Source organism: Podarcis cretensis (genome assembly GCF_951804945.1).
Source record: "Podarcis cretensis genome assembly, chromosome: 5".
In the NCBI taxonomy this organism is placed as follows: Eukaryota; Metazoa; Chordata; class Lepidosauria; order Squamata; family Lacertidae; genus Podarcis; species Podarcis cretensis.
In genome coordinates, this window is record NC_137174.1 from 75042943 (window position 1) to 75060771 (window position 17829).

The window sequence follows — 17829 nt, forward strand, 5'->3', positions numbered from 1 at the left end:
ATCTTCAACAAAGCAATACATCAGAAATACCAACATTGTTGCAAAAATCTTGCAATTCTGTTGAAGAAAGGAATGCTACACAATACCAAGTTTTCAAGGGCAGCCATAAACCCTGGATCTTTGGCAGTGCTGAACTGAAATTCAGTATGTCACACAAACAGCAGCTGGATAATATCATGTATTCAAGACCAAGACTTTAGCAGCAGCCTCTACATATTATTTTCCTTACCAGTTTACACACTCCAGATATTTTCTCTTCCTGACATTTTGCCCATGCCTAACATTTCAGATTATCTTGCCTAACAAAAACAGAGCCAGTGGCATTCCTAAAACATTAAATTTTGATTAATGAAGAACTTAGCCCATAGAGAACATTTTTAAGCTAAGTAAATGTAGGTTAATTGCTACTGAATTCATTCTAGCCAGCCTTTTGATCACGTAGTTCATACAGTGAATGGTTAAGGCTGGCTAAACTAGCTATAAGCCCCATTGGATTTACTTATGAGTAGGATTGTGTTGTAACAGAGGTATTTTTTTAAATGCACTGCTTAGACTTCCCCATCTTTCAAAGCGCCAGAAATTTAGCCACATATAATCACCATGTTTCGTGCTAGGGGTTCAGACCATAGAGTAAGTTGTTTTGCCAGACTTGAGTAGGTTGCACCCCTCTCCTTGAGTGACGGAGGGTCAGAAAATTCTCTTTGTCATCTCTTTTCCACCATGTGAATCTGAACAGACCAGATGGCTCCAAGCTCAGGCTGTGTGTTTAGAACATTTTTAACCAAGCTATGTAACTAGGTTTTCTGCCTGAGTTTTTCTTGCTGCTGTATGGAAAAACACATGAATCTGACCTTTGATGCGTTTGTAAGTAAACCTACACTTTAATTTGCTGCATGTTTTGTAATTTTAAATATTTGCTCGGGGTCTCTTACCGGGAGAGTGCTTGCCACACACCTGAATCTAGGGATCCAAATAAATTCTTCTTTTATTGACTAAACCTAATCATAAACTGATGCAAAAAGTATTTGAACAGTAGAGATTCCAACTGCGTTTGGCGATTATGAAAACATTCCAGGTTAATTATTCCACAATTAAATATATGGAACAATAGTAGAGTATGAGAACATGCCTAATACAAAACAAAGCAACTGTTAAGTGAAAGCCTTTCTTTTCACTTGTTTTAATGACATTTTGGGGAAATGGGCTGGGGAGTTTGTCTTATATATAACTGTTTATTTGTAGCTATAATGAAAACACAAAAATTGGACTTTCTTTTTTTAAAAAACCCTATGAGACTACCTGGCATATTGGATTTCTTTTTTTCCTTTTCTTTTTTAGTACAGGCTTGTACTGCAAATCAAAGAAGGAATCTTCTTCACTACCAGAATTTTCAGGGTGAAAATATAAGAGCAAATACCTGATGCCATGTAAGGTATGAGAATAATGAATTAGATGGACTGGTATAAGTCTGAGCCATTTATATTATCTTAAGCAACAGGCTTGTCAAACACAGCAGTGACTTCTTGATAAGTAAGGAAAACAAATAGTCATAATTGTTATCGGATGTCAAGTATATTTTAAAAATTATAATGGCATACTGTCATTTCTATGAGCTAGAGATAACAGAAATATTTCCTCAGCCTTTACAAAAGTGATTTCTTCTTATCTATTGGGAATTTTACTCCCCAAAGTCTTGCAAATCAGTTATCTTATATAAACTGTCACTTGTCTAGTCTGTGCAGAAATGTCCTCTTTTGGTTTGCAGAGACCACATGCTTACATTATATTTAGTTGGGATCCAAATAATTAGTTCTGCATATATGGAAGGCAACTTTGGACTTGTGTTGCTCAGATAGAAACTCGGATAAACTCTCCTAAGCCACATGGCTTTAATGTGAGTTGAGAAACCCAACTTGGCCATGTAAAAGATCACCATTGCACCCAGGCCTTTGTTTGCTGCACTTAGATTTAACGTACGTGAGGCTGAAATAGAAAAAAAGTTTCTATTTCTCCAAATGGTTTAATTCTAAGTATGACATAACATAACTGTGCTGGTCCCAAGAGGCGAGGCCCGAGTCCAGTCTGAGGTCAAAGGTACAGTATGGAGGCAGTCTGTAAAAGTTGAAGCTGGATGCAGGGCAGGTAGTTGGGTGAGGTCAGGAGCTCCGGAAGGTAAGCAGGACAGGGTTCAGGCAGAAACTGACAACCAACGAAGTTGCTCCCGCAACTTGGGACTGAGGCTGGCTGGCTTTTATCTGCCCTGAGGCACAGGGCGGCCCCGATCCTCAGGTGACTTGCCTCTCCTGGCCTGGAGGTGAGCACTCCTCCTGCGGGAACTTAGTTCCCTCCGCCTCTCTGCCCTGAGCCTCTGCACCTCAGGAGAAGCTGGAGAGTTACTGGACCCAGAGGCAACCTCAGCTTCCCCTGACGGAGCTGAGAGTGGAGCACCTGAAGGCAATGGGTCCTCCACCTCCTCAGGAGCCAGAGCAGACTCAGCTGGTGCCTGCACCTGAGGATCCAGCACAGGTGAGGACCCTTCAGGCCCAGGCCCCAGCCCCGGCTCAGCTGGTTCTGGAAGCAGGGAATCCTGTGCAGGCTGGGATTCCTAAGGTTCAGCATCCGAATCCGAATCCCAGGCCATCACAATAACTCTGTCACAAGTGCCCTAGTCCTTATTCCATGTCTGTGGGAAGGGGGGGTTATTGTTTTGCTTTTTAAAAATTATTTACTTGTTTTTATTCTGTATTTTATTCTGTAAACCGTCCTGAGACGTTATGATGAAGGGAGGTATTTAATCTAATAAATAATAGACATAAATAATAATTGGCTGTTGCTTGTAGAGGCAATGCTTTGATTATCAACCTGATTTTTTATGGTTCTCCATAAGGCCCCAGGGCAGGTTTCAGCAATTAGACAATACAACATTAATAACAATTTGAGATAAATTACAGTCACAAGAATAGGGTGTGTCTGAAAAAATATAGTTCTCATGTGTCAAAGGCTAGGGCAAAGAGGTATGAATCCAGCATATGATTGACACTTCTGGGGGCAGGGAATTCCACAACTTGGGGTCACCAAAGGGAGTTCCCTCACCTGGACCTCCAGCTCCCAAACTTTCGAGGAACACCTCTGCTGGTCTTAACACTTGAGAGGGCCTATAGGGAAGGCAGTGGTCTTTCTTATTTTGGAGTGGTGCAGTAATTTATGGTTTTAAACACTAATGTGAGGACCTTGAATTGGGCCTGGTGAAAAACTGGCAACCAGCACAGCTGTTTTAAAATAAAGTTATGAGAGTTCTAAATGGAAGCCCAGAGAGCAATCTAGCTGCTGAATTTTGTTAAGGCGTTTAAGAACAGTTTATTAAGACTTTCTGTGTCAAGGAAAAACATTTTCTAGCTGCTGCATAGTTTACCAATTTAAGTCTCCAAGTTGCCTTCAAGGGCCTCCCCAAGCCATTGCAACAATTGGTTCTGAAAATGACCAGAGTATGGAATACCGTTGCCAAGTAATCTTATGACCAAAAAAGGCAGTACAGTCATACCTCGGGTTACAGCTGCTTCAGGTTGTGTTTTTTTCGGGTTGCGGACCGCTGAAACCTGGAACTACTGGAACGGGTTACTTCCGGGTTTCGGCGGTCATGCATGCGCAGAAGCGCTAAATTGTGCTTTGCACACGCGCAGAAGAGCCAAATCGCAACCCGCACATGCGCAGACGCGGGTTGCGAATGCTGTGGGTTGCGAACGTGCATCCCGCATGGATCATGTTCGCAACACAAGTATCCACTGTAGTTGGTGAAGCACTCATAGCTGGAAACCAATACTCCAATCAATGTTGTTGTTATCAGTGCTTTTTGAGGCGGTATGCACTGGTACACCAAATCACCACCTCCCCCCCCACCTCCACATTACAAATTCACACGACCCTCTTACGATCGCCAAAGCGCCTTCCAGGAAGGTGCCTGATGATAATAGAAAAGGTTGCACCAGAGCAGAGGTGCTTTGGTGCAACCCTTTTATGATTCTCAGGCAAGCTCCTGGAAGATGCTTTGCCAAACTGCTTCTGGGAGACTGTGCCTACTGCCATGGGAAATGGTGGAGGTGGTAGGCAAAGATGCAAGGGGGGAGTGAGTGGATGGGTGGGCAGGAAAGCGGCAGCGGTTGGATGGTGCTGGGGTGCGTGTGAGCAGGCAACGGGGTGGGGGGATGGGAGAGCATGGTGAGTACAGGCAGCGTCCCCCTTAGAAATAAAGCACTAACTATTATAGCCATTATGGTTTGTAGCCATTGATAGCCTTTTCCTGCATAAATTTGACCAGTTCTAGTTACAGGTCTTTGTCCATGGAGTTTTCTTGGCAGGGATACTGGAGTGGCTTGCTGGTTCCTGCTCCAGGTGGATCACGTTTGGTCAAAACTCTCCACTATGACCTGTCCATCTTGGGTGGCCCTGCACAGCATAGCTCATAGCTTCTCTGAGTTATTCAAGCCCCTTCACCACGGCAAGGCAGTGATCCATGAAGGGGAATCACCTTGCCAACAAAGACATCACCTTGCCAACAAAGGTCTGTATAGTAAAAGCTCTGGTTTTCCCAATAGTGATGTATGGAAGTGAGAGCTGGACCATAAAGAAGGCTGATCACTGAATAATTGATGTTTTTTAATTATGGTGCTGGAGGAGACTCTTGAGAGTCCCATGGACTGCAAGAAGATCAAACCTATCCATTGTGAAGGAAATCAGCCCTGAGTGCTCACTGGAAGCACAGATCCTGAAGCTGAGGCTCCAATACTTTGGCCACCTCATGAGAAGAGAAGACTCCCTGGAAAAGACCCTGATGTTGGGAAAGATGGAGGGCACAAGGAGAAGGGGACGACAGAGGACGAGATGGTTAGACTGTTCTCGAAGCTACCAGCATGAGTTTGACCAAACTGCAGAAGGCAGTGGTAGATATGAGTGCCTGGCGTGCTCTGGTCCATGGGGTCACGAAGAGTCGGACACGACTAAACGACTAAACAACAACAAAGTTACAGGTAGATTGCTGTGTTGGTCTGCCGTAGTCGAAACAAAATAAAATAAATGACAGTTCTCTTTCTCAAGCTCTGGGAGAAAGACCTTTCATTGCCTACAGACAGCCACCCAATCTGAAACAACTCCTCACCCACAATAATACAACAACCAGACTTAACATGGACACTGGTACCAGAGCCTGCAATAAACACAGATGCCAACTTTGCTGCCACATACACCTGGACAACACCATTACTTGCCCCAACAACATCAAACATACCTTCGCAGGACTATTTAATTGCTCATCTTCTAACATTGTGTATGCCATCAAATGCCAACAGTGACCTTCAGCTCTCTATATTGGACAAACAGGCCAAACGCTACGCCAAAGGATAAATGGACATAAATCTGATATCAGGAATCACAAGACAGAGAAACCAGTAGGAGAACACTTCAGTTTCCCAGGGCGTTCTATATAAGATCTCGAAGTAGCTGTCTTATTACACAAGAATTTCAGAAATAGACTGGAAAGAGAAGTTGCTGAATTGCAACTTATTACCAAACTTAAAAAACCATGGAGAGACCTGGTCTGAATAGAGACATTGGATTCTTATCTCATTATACATGATAAAGCTATTTTTAGCCATCTCACCCCTTGCTTTTCCCTGTAAGACCAATTGCAGTCGATAACAGTCGTCAACAGGTTCACCACACCTATCAGCCAATCACCCATTCCCACCACCCTTCTGAGTAATACCCCTCCCCACCCTCTCACTATATATAAGGGTCTGGTAACTTCTGCTTCAGTGTATCTGAAGAAGTGTGCGTGCACACGAAAGCTCATACCAATAACTTAGTTGGTCTCTAAGGTGCTACTGGAAGGATTTATTTTTATTTTTATTTGTTTGTTTGTTTGTTTTGTTTTGTTTTGACCAGTTCTGTTTTAAGGCCATCCACACTGGCAGCCATCACTGCCTCCTGTAGGAATGAGTTGCATAGTTTAACCGTATGCCATGGGTTTATCTGTCCCGATTCTTCCAATATCCAGCTTCATTGAATGCCCAAGAATTCTAGTATTATGAGAGAAGCTTTAAGGCCTCCTAGCCCCAGTGCTTTTTTTCCTGGGGGTACGCGGGGGTACACATACCCCTAAACATCTTGTGAATCTAAGTTTGGCCTCATTGAGGGCAGTATTTCAATATGAGTAGGAAAATGAGAGCACCCCTATTTATTTATTTTTAGAAAAAAAGCACTGCCTACCCCCACCCCTAACCAACATGTGATTTTTGTGCAACAGCTGTATGCATGTAGCAGAGAATCTCTATGCAAAGACTGATCCATGGGTGGAGGGCGGGGGTGGAGTGGGCATCTGTAATCCCAATTCCACTCCCAACACCATTGCATTGATTTTTTTTTTTAACAAGAATGAAATTAAACTGTAGACACCATACTGAAACTGCAACAGTTGTTTTCATCATAGACCAATAGTTGTGTCTTCACTTGGAGATCTGCATGGGAGGGCAATCCTCACCAATCGCAAGGATACACAATATCATGGGCTGTCCCTTAAATCTGCTAGATGACATCGCAAGGGATCGTTGCCTTAGGAGAGTGAGAAAAATTCTCAGAGATGATTCAGACCCCAGCCATCACCTCTTTAATCTTCTACCCTCGGGCAGGAGATATAGAAGTATAATCAGCCGTACCAACAGGCTAAAAAATAGCTTCTATTCGTGGGCTGTTAGGCTGTTGAACAAAAAATAACATAGCAAAATTGACTTGCGAGGTGGTGTGTTGTTTGATAAGAGATTGAGTGTTTGGGGGAGGAGGCTTGCTTAATTTCATTGTACACAGGTTGTACAATGACAATAAAGATATTATTATTATTATTATTATTATTATTATTATTATTATTATTCCTGCTCCTGCAGGATCACTGTGGGGCTTCAGAGCCCTCTGTCAATGAAGAATCTCTGGTGACATATTTTTTCAAGTCAAAACAGACTTCCCATTGAAGGGCACTGGATTCAGTTGGCTAGCCTGTGTGCAGAGATCTTTCCTTATATCTTGTGATTACAGATCTTGATTATAATTTCTCTTGATCATTCTTTGCTCCAGGAGGTGAGAGTAGGAAATCTGAGGGTCCATTCAATATCCATATCAGTCAGTTGTAGCTCAGGGCTCCATTCTGCTATCCAGCCCCTCTCAGAACTCAGTCACATTTGTGCCCTCTATCTCCTTCAAGACCTTTCACATGCAGGCTCAATCCGCACACATTTATTTCTCAAATCCTTCTCTCATCTATCAGTTAAAAGAGATAGTATAAAACCTGCATCTACTACTGCTGCTGCTTCATTTATTTTGGAAGATACTTCATCTAAATATTTAAGTGAGGGCAGAGGATATAGCTACCCGTTCCATTTCCATTTCTTTCTTAAAAGAAGGGAAATCTCCCTGTCTCTATGGGTTTGGTCCCATAATCCTCAGCATGCCTTCTTATTCTTCCAGGCCCATATCATCATTGTGCATCAACATTCATTTTTAGCCTTCTGTTGTTGTTGTTGTTGTGGTGGTGGTGGTGGTGGTGGTGGTGTGTGTGTGTGTGTGTGAACATTCTTGCTTCACATTGCAGCAAGGCTGGTATTCGGGTGGATTTTTTTAAGGGTTGGAATTAAGCCATCATGTTAGGTTCCTGTGCACAATCTGTGCTGAATTAAATCTTTCAATCATGGTTCCCCTGTGAGCATATGAAGTCTGTTTTGAACATTACAATGATGTAAACGAACAGCAATGCAAGGCACTTGAGGCATTGGTGTGATGCCTGAAGCTGTTCTTAGTGGCCATTTTGGTGTCTGTTTTCATGATTTGGTTGCACGTGAGAGGAAATGAGCTGGGCGATTTTTTTCTGGTTTTTATTTTGAGTCACAGGCTGTTTGAGACAGAATAGACAGAATAAGAAGAGTACTAGCATATTCCTTTTGACACTAGCTTAGGAGCAGTGTCCTCTTTCTCAAGCAAGAGGAAATGCTGCTGCTTAGATGGTATCTCTGATGCAGTGAGGTTTCAGGTTTTTGAACTCACCAGGCTCTTTATTTGTGGAACCTCAGACTGCACCATCTAAAAACAAAGAAAATGACCTCTTCCCACCCCCAGCTACTGCTTTAGTCATATGCAAATTTATGCAGATTAAATAAATTAAAACATGATTTTCATCTTTACTTAATTTCTTAATTAGGAAATTCCTTAATTAGGAAATTCTTAATTATGAGGTTTATAGCCAGTGGTATTCCTACTCAGAGTAGATGCATTGAAATTGATGGAAGTGATTAATTTGGGTACATTGATGTTAATGGGTCTACTCTGAATACAACTTAGTTGAACGCTGCACAACTTCAAGGTTTCATGTTGGGTTTTGCTGTCTAAATGTACTGATTGTGACAACTTGGTGCGCCAGGGTAGCTGTTCCTTCAATATACATTGTATAATCTGTGTCTTGTGTTGATAGGGACTATTGCCCCATGTCTAATGCTGCTGTCTTCCTTTTCCCCCCTGAACAGCAGTGACCATTTTGTGTGTGTCCAATTAATGTGCAACTACCGACATGCAGGTCCTTTTGGACCCGGAAGAGGGCAGAACAGGGACGGAACAGGGGGCAGGGCAGAACGGGGGGGGGGGCAGACTTTTGCGCACTCTGCTAATGAGTGGGGGGGCAGGAACGGAACCCCCATGCCAAATGGTTACTGCCTGTATTTATTGTTAATGTGCTGCCAAGTCTTCCTGTGACTGTTGTGAAAGTGTTTGTGTGTGCGTGTATATTTTCATTGTTACCCTCTATTTCTTCACCTTCATATCATCTTTCAAAATGTTCATACAGTTGTCTGAAATGTATTTGAGATGAAATTAGAGTCCCAGTGAAATCACCAGAAGCTTTATAAAGTATCATAGGTATTGTTCATAACTCTTGCCCCAGAAAATAACTCACATTTTGCAGTAAGGAGAGAAGGGAGAGGGGCTTTGGCTAGTAAACTTGCTTTGTCCTAAGGTGAACCTCTATTGAGCTAATATTGTTTAGAGAGGAACAGATAATAAACATTGTGAAATGCTGTTTTTACTTATGAACCAGCAATGTATTTGCTATACCTGATCCCACCTATTTACAAAATTGCATTGACAAATTCCTTTTGAACTGCACACCTTGCAGTTACAGTCCAAATCATTGTGGCTGGTGGTCCCTAGATCCACCGCTGCAACGAGGGCAAACTACCAAATAAACAACTGTTCATCAATAATATCAACACTGTAACATTTCAAATTTATTCCAAACCAGACACAATCAATCACAAAAACCAACACAATGCCAATCAATATTTTTATCTAAATACAGTGCGTAAGATGGATTCAGATCTCCTATATCTTCTCAGAGTTCGGCAAGTAATACCATTCACAGGATTGTTAATGACATGCTTATTTTATAATCTATTGGTAGCCATGTGCCTTTTGGACAGAAACTGTATAACTGGGATATATTTAAACCCAGAGAACAAAAACATTTTTTAAAGGAAATATACTATAATCATTGGTATTAATTGGTATTAGAACTCTAGGTTTCTATGAATCTGTGTAAATGCTTTTAACATGCCCACAGTGTTCAATTACTTTGTTGTTTATAAAAGAGATTTCTGTCACATCCTGCCTTACTTTGTTGTTTTTAACAGACATACAACGGAAACAAATTGAGATATTATCAATCTTCTTTCTTCCTTTTGCCAATTAGTACCTAACTGACAAATACTTCTATAGCAACCAATATTACTCCTACATAAATATTATAAATTCACAGATTCTTCTAAATAGGGAAAAAATTGTATTGGGTTGTATCCACATTCATGAGAGTATAAGTTCATCCTCACAACTGTTGAATTCCCTAAACCATCTCCTGAAGGTTAGGGGATCTTAAGAAAAGACCTGGAACATGGTGTGAGGGTTAGCAACTTACCGCTCACCATTTGGATAGCAAAAGACCTAACACCAAAAATATTTAAAGCCGAAATTCAACCAAAAACAATATCTGACCATAATGCAGCGTTTGTTTGGCTGAAGGGGTAAAAGAAAAAATAAGATGGAGGCTAAATCAAACACTAATAAAAGATGAAAAAACAGTAGATAAAGCATTAAGGGAATTTTTTGAAATTAATCTAAACAAAGGAACAGACCCCAAAATTGTCTGGGATGCCAGCAAAGTAGTCCCTAGAGGATTTTTTTTATAAAAGAAAACTCAATTCATAGAAACCAAAAAGAAAAAAAGAAGCAAAAAAATTGTGGAAGAAATCAGAAAAAATGAAAAAGAATTATATAAAAATCTGGATAATGCAGAACTTAAAAGAAATATTAAACTACTCCAATCTCAGTATTCTATGATAATAAATGAAGAAACTGAACAGCTTGCAAAATTACTATTTAAAGGGGCATAATAGTGCTGGAGGAGACCCTTGAGAGTCCCATGGACTGCAAGAAGATCAAATGTATCCATTCTTAAGGAAATCAGCCCTGAGTGCTCACTGGAAGGACAGATCCTGAAGCTGAGGCTCCAATACTTTGGCCACCTCATGAGAAGAGAAGACTTCCTGGAAAAGGCCCTGATGTTGGGAAAGATGGAGGGCACAAGGAGATGGGGACAACAGAGGACGAGATGGTTGGACAGTGTTCTCGAAGCTACCAGCATGAGTTTGACCAAACTGCGGGAGGCAGTGGAAGACAGGAGTGCCTGGCATGCTCTGGTCCATGGGGTCACGAAGAGTCGGACACGGCTAAACAACTAAACAACAACAACAACAATAGTGCTTTAAACGTATGGAGCTAATGTGGCCTTGGACTGCACACATAGTATAGCTTTAAAGCATATTCTAAGTATAGTCTTTCCCTCAAAGAATTCTGGGCATTGTCGTTTATCCCTCACAGAGTTCCTTTTCTCAGCAACTCAGTGCCCAGAATTCCTTGACAGGCCAAATGGTTATATGTGATCCTGCTTTTCAATACTGTTTTACAGCTGCAAACATTTGGGGGGCTTCATTTGCAATCAGTGCATGTCCGATAACTCCCTAACTTTTTATTCATCGTTGTCCTGCTTTTGTTGCGCTACAGTGCAATAGATGACCATAGTGAAATAACACTGGGGCAGCATCTCAGAACAACTACTGAAACGGACTGCCGCCATTAACACACTATTAGCATGTCAAGGTCATGCAGCTGAATACCCTCTGGAAAAAGCACCTGTATGGAGGGGCCTATAACGATGGCCTCCATTTGTAAGCATATAGGGAAGCTTTAATTCAAACGGACTAAGTTAATAATCAACATTTTCACTTTACAAAAGATCCAAGCATTTGCACTTACTGTGTGAGAACTATAGCCACAGCATCATTTAGGACACTTTCACCAAAGAGGAGGGTGTAGAGATCTGTATCAACATGAAGCTCATGGAAAATAGCCAGGACTGTCACTAGAAGGAATAAGAAAAAGAACTTGTCATGTTCAGAGATCTGCCATATCCAATGTCTCTCATCCGGGCAAATCTTGGGTTAGGTTTTAGTCTTAGGCTGCAAACCCAACCCCACTTACCTGTAAGTATGTCCTATTGAATAGGACTTACTTGGTTAGGATTTTGCTGTTTCTCAATCTGCAGTACGTTTCCGAGGAAAATTCAAAGTGTTGGGGTTGACCTTTAAAGCCCTAAACGGCCTTGGCCCAGTATACCTAAAGGAGCTTCTCCACCCCCATCATTCTACCCGGATGCTGAGGTTCTGGCAGTTCCCTCACTGAGAGAAGCAAAGCTACAGGGAACTAGGCAGAAGGCCCTCTCGGTAGTGGTGCACGCCCTGTGGAACACCCTCCCATCAGATGTAAAAGAGATAAACTACTATCTGACTTTTAGAAGACATCTGAAGGCAGCCTTGTTCAGGGAAGTTTTTAATGTGTGACATTTTAATGTATTTTTAATCTTTGTTGGAAGCTGCCCAGAGTGGCTGGGTAAACACAGCCAGATGGGCAGGGTACAAATACAGTGGTACCTCGGGTTAAGAACATAATTCTTTCTGGAGGTCTGTTCTTAACCTGAAACTGTTCTTAACCAGAGGTACCACTTTAGCTAATGGGGCCTCCCGCTGCTGCCACACTGCCGCTGCACAGTTTCTGTTCCGATCCTGAAGCAAAGTTCTTAACCCGAGGTACTATTTCTGGGTTAGCGGAGTCTGTAACCTGAAGCATCTGTAACCCAAGGTACCACTGTAATAAATTATTATTATTATTATTATTATTATTATTATTATTATTATTATTATTATTTTACTGATGTTACAATATTAATTTTACTGATGTTACAATATTATTTTACTGATGTTACAATATTATTTTACTGATGTTACAATATTAATCTGCTATATAGTTTTTGCAGTCATCCAAGGATGGGTATCTGTATCTAGATTGTTTCAGGCACCAGAGGGACATAGATTTTCCCATCAGGAATCCATTGGAAAAATTACTAATGATTTGTAGTATTGGAAAAAAATAGACAGTATCTCATTGCATTTGTTTCACTGCTGCTGTGGTACATTACTGTGCAATTGACTATAAGGGCAATCCTAATAGTCACTAGAATGAGCAACTTCGGAAGTAGCGGGTCTTCGACTGAGCTGGAGTGTTAAGTCACCAACCTCAGCTCAGCCGAATATATGCTGTAATAAATTGCTCACCCCAAAGCCAAAGCTGTTGTGAGAACCTCCCCCCCTCTTCCTGGGGCATCAGTTGTTTGGAATTCTTTGCTCTGCAGACACCTTTATCTTGTGCATATGCTTTTTGGAGTGGAAGGATGGTCCTTTTTAGAGAGGGATGCTCCTTTGAGACTCCATCTGTACTATATTTAAAACTGTATTGTACCACCTTAGATAGAGAATCCTGTCAGTTGTTAATGGTGCTGAGAGTTGTTAGGAGACCCCTATTCTGCTCACAAAGTGGTTTAACTATCAACCCCCTTCCAGAAAACTCTGGGAACTGTAGCTTTGTCGGGAGGAATAAAAAGGTAAAGGTACCCCTGCCCGTACGGGCCAGTCTTGACAGACTCTGGGGTTGTGCGCCCATCTCACTTAAGAGGCCAGGGGCCAGCGCTGTCCGGAGACACTTCCGGGTCACGTGGCCAGCGTGACATCGCTGCTCTGGCGAGCCAGAGCCGCACACGGAAACGCCGTTTACCTTCCCGCTGGTAAGCGGTCCCTATTTATCTACTTGCACCCGGAGGTGCTTTCGAACTGCTAGGTTGGCAGGCGCTGGGACCGAGCAGCGGGAGCGCACCCCGCCGCAGGGATTCGAACCGCCGACCTTTCGATCGGCAAGTCCTAGGCGCTGAGGCTTTAACCCACAGCGCCACCTGCGTCCCCTGTCGGGAGGAATAGGACTGTCCTAATGACTCTCATCATCCTTAACAAACTAGAGTTCCCAGGATTCTTTGGGGGAAGTGCAGGTTTACATTGCAGTAATGGAACTGGAAAGTGGGGGTGCAAAAGCTGAATATGTGCCCGTTTTCTTCAATCCCCCAGGAGAAGGAGTGTGCTTCAAATGCAGTGGCACAAATCTGTAGTGGAATCAATGGGAATTACAACAGAGTTGAGCAATAAACCTGTAATTTAAAAAATACACAGCACCAAAGCAGCTGGCATATTCTCTTTGAGCCTCTCGTTTCCTTCCCACTTTTCATTGGCCAAGAGAAGAGAAGCTTCCCCACTAAACCAACCATGTTGAAAAACCCTTATGCTAAAAATAACTGTTCCAGTTGTAATTATAGATTCCTGGCACTGCTAATCAGCCATCCTACTCAAGGCTTAGTTCAAGAAAAAAACAAACCCATCAATAAAGCATTTTAATTACCAAGCTATTTCCTCCCTCCCTACAAGTTATAAAATATTTTCCAGCTGTTTTGCGTGACTTGGGGGGGCAGGGCAACCCACATCAGCCATACAACTGTAACCATAGAAACCCCAAACAGAAAAGAGCATTCTGATTATCAGCCTAAATGAAGGTAAGCGAGTTCACGTAGCTTTGAAACAGTTCTGCTTCAGCAAACCTTTATTGAGGCAAATGTTTTCCAAAGCCTTAAATGTCAAAGTGGAGGGGGGGGGGGAGGGAGGTACAAGTATGCAAAGTAATTTCCGATTAGAATGTCAATACCTCCAGAACGCTGATATTAAGAGCTGAATTAGTTCGGCCTTTTCAAGGTTGTGTCTCTTTAGGATGTAGGTGGGAGAATAGAGTTTGAATGTTTCCCACGTCCAAGGAAAGTTCCCTGCACATAGGAAAATTAGTATGTAAGGGTAGGGAGAAAAGCTAGCTGGAGTCTTTCTCCCTGAAACAAAGCTTCAGAAAGTTTTAACATGGTGGAAGATTCCCTTTTGCAGCCCATCACCCACATTTTGAAACAGTGGGTTGAATTGGACTAAGTTGTTCTCAGAGCAGACCCACAGCAATCAATGGGTTTAAGTTAGCCCATGGAAGATGCTGTGTGGTATTTCTGAATCTGTACTGAAAATTTATCGAAAAGTCACTTGTCCTTCTCCCTTTCCTGTTCTTAATGCATTGCAAGGAGAGCTTTGCTGGTGATGGAGCTCCTAGTGATTGCTCAGGAGATGGTACAAGTCTCTCAGTACTTCTGCTTTTCCTGATTCTCTTTTCCATATAATAGTCTGTAAGGCAGGCATGGAGAAACTGTGTACATTCTGATGCTGCTACAGTCCAGCTCCCATAAACCTCAATCAGTGCGGCCAATGGTCAGAGATGATGGAAGTTGCAGTTCAACAACATCAGGCAGGCCAAAGGCTCCCGATCACTGCTCTAAGCCAGGGGTGAGGAAGCTGTAGCTTGTGAGCTGAATTAGGCCCACTAGGCTTCACATTGGGCCTGCAAGACTATTTCAGGCAAGCCACACCTATCTGCCCTGCACCTGATGACATCAGCATTTCAACAGGTATGGGTAGGGTTTGGCGGAAAGTAGGGGTAGCAGCTCTAAACCACAGAGCCTAGGGCTTGCCGATCAGAAGGTTGGCGGTTCGAATCCCCATGACGGGGTGAGCTCCCATTGCTCGGTCCCTGTTCCTGCCAACCTAGCATTTCAAAAGCACATCAAAGTGCAAGTAGATAAATAAGTACTGCTCCGGTGGGAAGGTAAACGGCGATTCTGTGCACTGCTCTGGTTTGCCAGAAGCAGCTTAGTCATGCTGGCCACATGACCCAGAAGCTGTACGCTGGCCAGTAAAGTGAGATGAGCACCACAACCCCAGAGTCATTCGCGACTGGACCTAATGGTCAGGGGTCCCTTTACCTTTACCTAGGGGTAGCAGGCACCAAGGCTCTTTTCAACACTGGGAGCCAGTGTGGTGTAGTGGTTAAGAGTGGTAGTCTCGTAATCTGGAGAACCAGGTTCACATCTCCACTCCTCCACATGCAGCTGCTGGGTGACCTTGGGCCAGTCACACTTCTTTGAAGTCTCTCAGCCCCACTCACCTCACAGAGTGTTTGTTGTGGGGGAGGAAGCGAAAGGAGAATGTTAGCCGCTTTGAGACTCCTTAAAGGGAGTGAAAGGAGGGGTATCAAATCCAAACTCTTCTTCTTCTTCTTCAAATCCCAGGGCAAGGTGGTGCTTTGAGAGGGACTTCTGCAGATGCCACCCAAAGCTCCTCCCAATGTGCTTTTTTTGTCCTGTGCTTTGAATTCGTCACTTGAAGATCATCGGATTTTCAAAGCACTATGAAAATAGGACTTTGAAAGGGTTTTTTGGAGAACCCTGGGGGCAAAAAGCAAGGCCACTTGATGTCATCGCGGCCCACCACACTGAAAGAGCCTTGATACAATTAATATGCATGATTGAATTAATATTGATAAAACACTGCAAAAAAGCGAGGACCCCATATGCATTGGTAATGTAGAAGGTGAAGGGAATGAAATTCAAAGAAGGAACTGAAACCTGTGGCAGATCAGAGGATGCTGCAGTTCATGAATTAATGTGAGATGCTTGCCCGATTATCCAATGTTTGAAAGAAGTGGAATGCATAGCATGGTGATCCTACATAACAATTAAGGAAACAGAATGGGTGAACTCTGACCTCTTTTAATGGAGCTCTTAGCTGACCTATTTGGTCAACTTGTGGGATCCATGTGAATGGGACTGATACCACTGATCACAGCAGTTATACTGTAGTCCTGCGGGGATGCATCTTCTTCCCCCTGATATTTAACATCTGTATGAAGCTGTTGGGAACCACCATCAGGGGATTTAGGCCAGTAAGTCATCAGTACACTGAAGACACAGCTCTGGCCCCGTCTCGCCTTTCCATTAGAATCAGGTAAAGCTGATTAAAGCATCTTGAGAAGTAGAGACATCACCTTGCCAACAAAGGTCCGTATAGTTAAAGCTATGGTTTTCCCAGTAGTGATGTATGGAAGTGAGAGCTGGACCATAAAGAAGGCTGATCGCCAAAGAATTGATGCTTTTGAATTATGGTGCTGGAGGAGACTCTTGAGAGTCCCATGGACTGCAAGAAGATCAAACCTCTCCATTCTGAAGGAAATCAGCCCTGAGTGCTCACTGGAAGGACAGATTGTGAAGCTGAGGCTCCAGTACTTTGGCCACCTCATGAGAAGAGAAGACTCCCTGGAGAAGACCCTGATGTTGGGAAAGATGGAGGGCACAAGGAGAAGGGGGCGACAGAGGACGAGATGGTTGGATAGTGTTTTCGAGGTTACCAGCATGAGTCTGACCAAGCTGCGGGGGGCAGTGGAGGACAGGAGTGCCTGGCGTTCTCTGGTCCATGGGGTCACGAAGAGTCGGACACGACTAAACGACTAAACAACAACAAGAAAAGCTGATTATTTGCCTAAACTCTTAAGGGTTTTCTTTGTGAGTACAGAGAGGAGGAGAAAACCATCTTAAACAGATCTATATATGGCATTTGGCAGTTCTGATTTAATCAATCAATCTGTGATTGCATCAAACTGCCTCTTGTATCTAGTACTGACCTATGTCTGAGCCGCTCATGCATTATTGGGTTTTGTTTTTTTAATGCCCAAGTAATTATATGCATTAAAAATAGATGTATATTATACTTACAAAAGAGCGAAGCCCTGTGCTGCAGAATAATTTTGTACTAATATATATGCAATTTATGCATAATATATATACTATATAGTTAAATAGAAATAATTTTTATATATGTCTCTAAATATCTCTATCTATACAGTTATATGCATTTTTGTATATGCTGATTACTTGTGGAAACCCAGAGAGCATCTATGCATGCATGCATGAGATAATAGTTCATATTTTTAGTAGAACCAGAGGAAGTTCTGAGCAGAGCAGGGATTAGGAAAAAAAGCTGTGCAAATGAGCTCAACACTGAGATTTTCACAAAATCCGATCCACACTTGGAAGGATGAGGTTGAAACACTTCTCTTATAGACATGTTCGAGACACATATTGGTGCCATTTGTTATGTAGTGGAGTTTCTCTATTAAGTGTATAAACAAAGGAGCTGTTAGAAAAAAAGGTTTATTGCTCAGCAGTGAATATTCTGTGCTGAATGTCCTACTCCATAGCAAGATTTTAAAAAATAGAAAATAAAAATATCTCCAGTATTTGGAAATTCTAGGAAGGAGACATGAACCTAAAATAAATAAATTGCTCACTGTTTTCTTATATATGTTGGAAGCCGCCCAGAATGGCTGGGGCAACCCAGCCAGATAGGCAGGGTATAACAACAACAACAACAACAACAACAACAACAGCAGCAG

At 42.6% G+C, this 17829-nt stretch overlaps 1 protein-coding gene across 1 annotated transcript in view; it reads right to left on the reverse strand.

The window, feature by feature from the left end:
- SLC9A9 (solute carrier family 9 member A9) overlaps positions 1 to 17829 on the reverse strand; it is a 264850-nt gene that overhangs the window by 180268 nt on the left and 66753 nt on the right. Inside the window, exon 6 of the mRNA XM_079977932.1 lies at positions 11395 to 11500. Coding sequence (XP_079834058.1) covers positions 11395 to 11500 — 106 coding nt within the window. The remainder of the gene's footprint in view (positions 1 to 11394; positions 11501 to 17829) is intronic.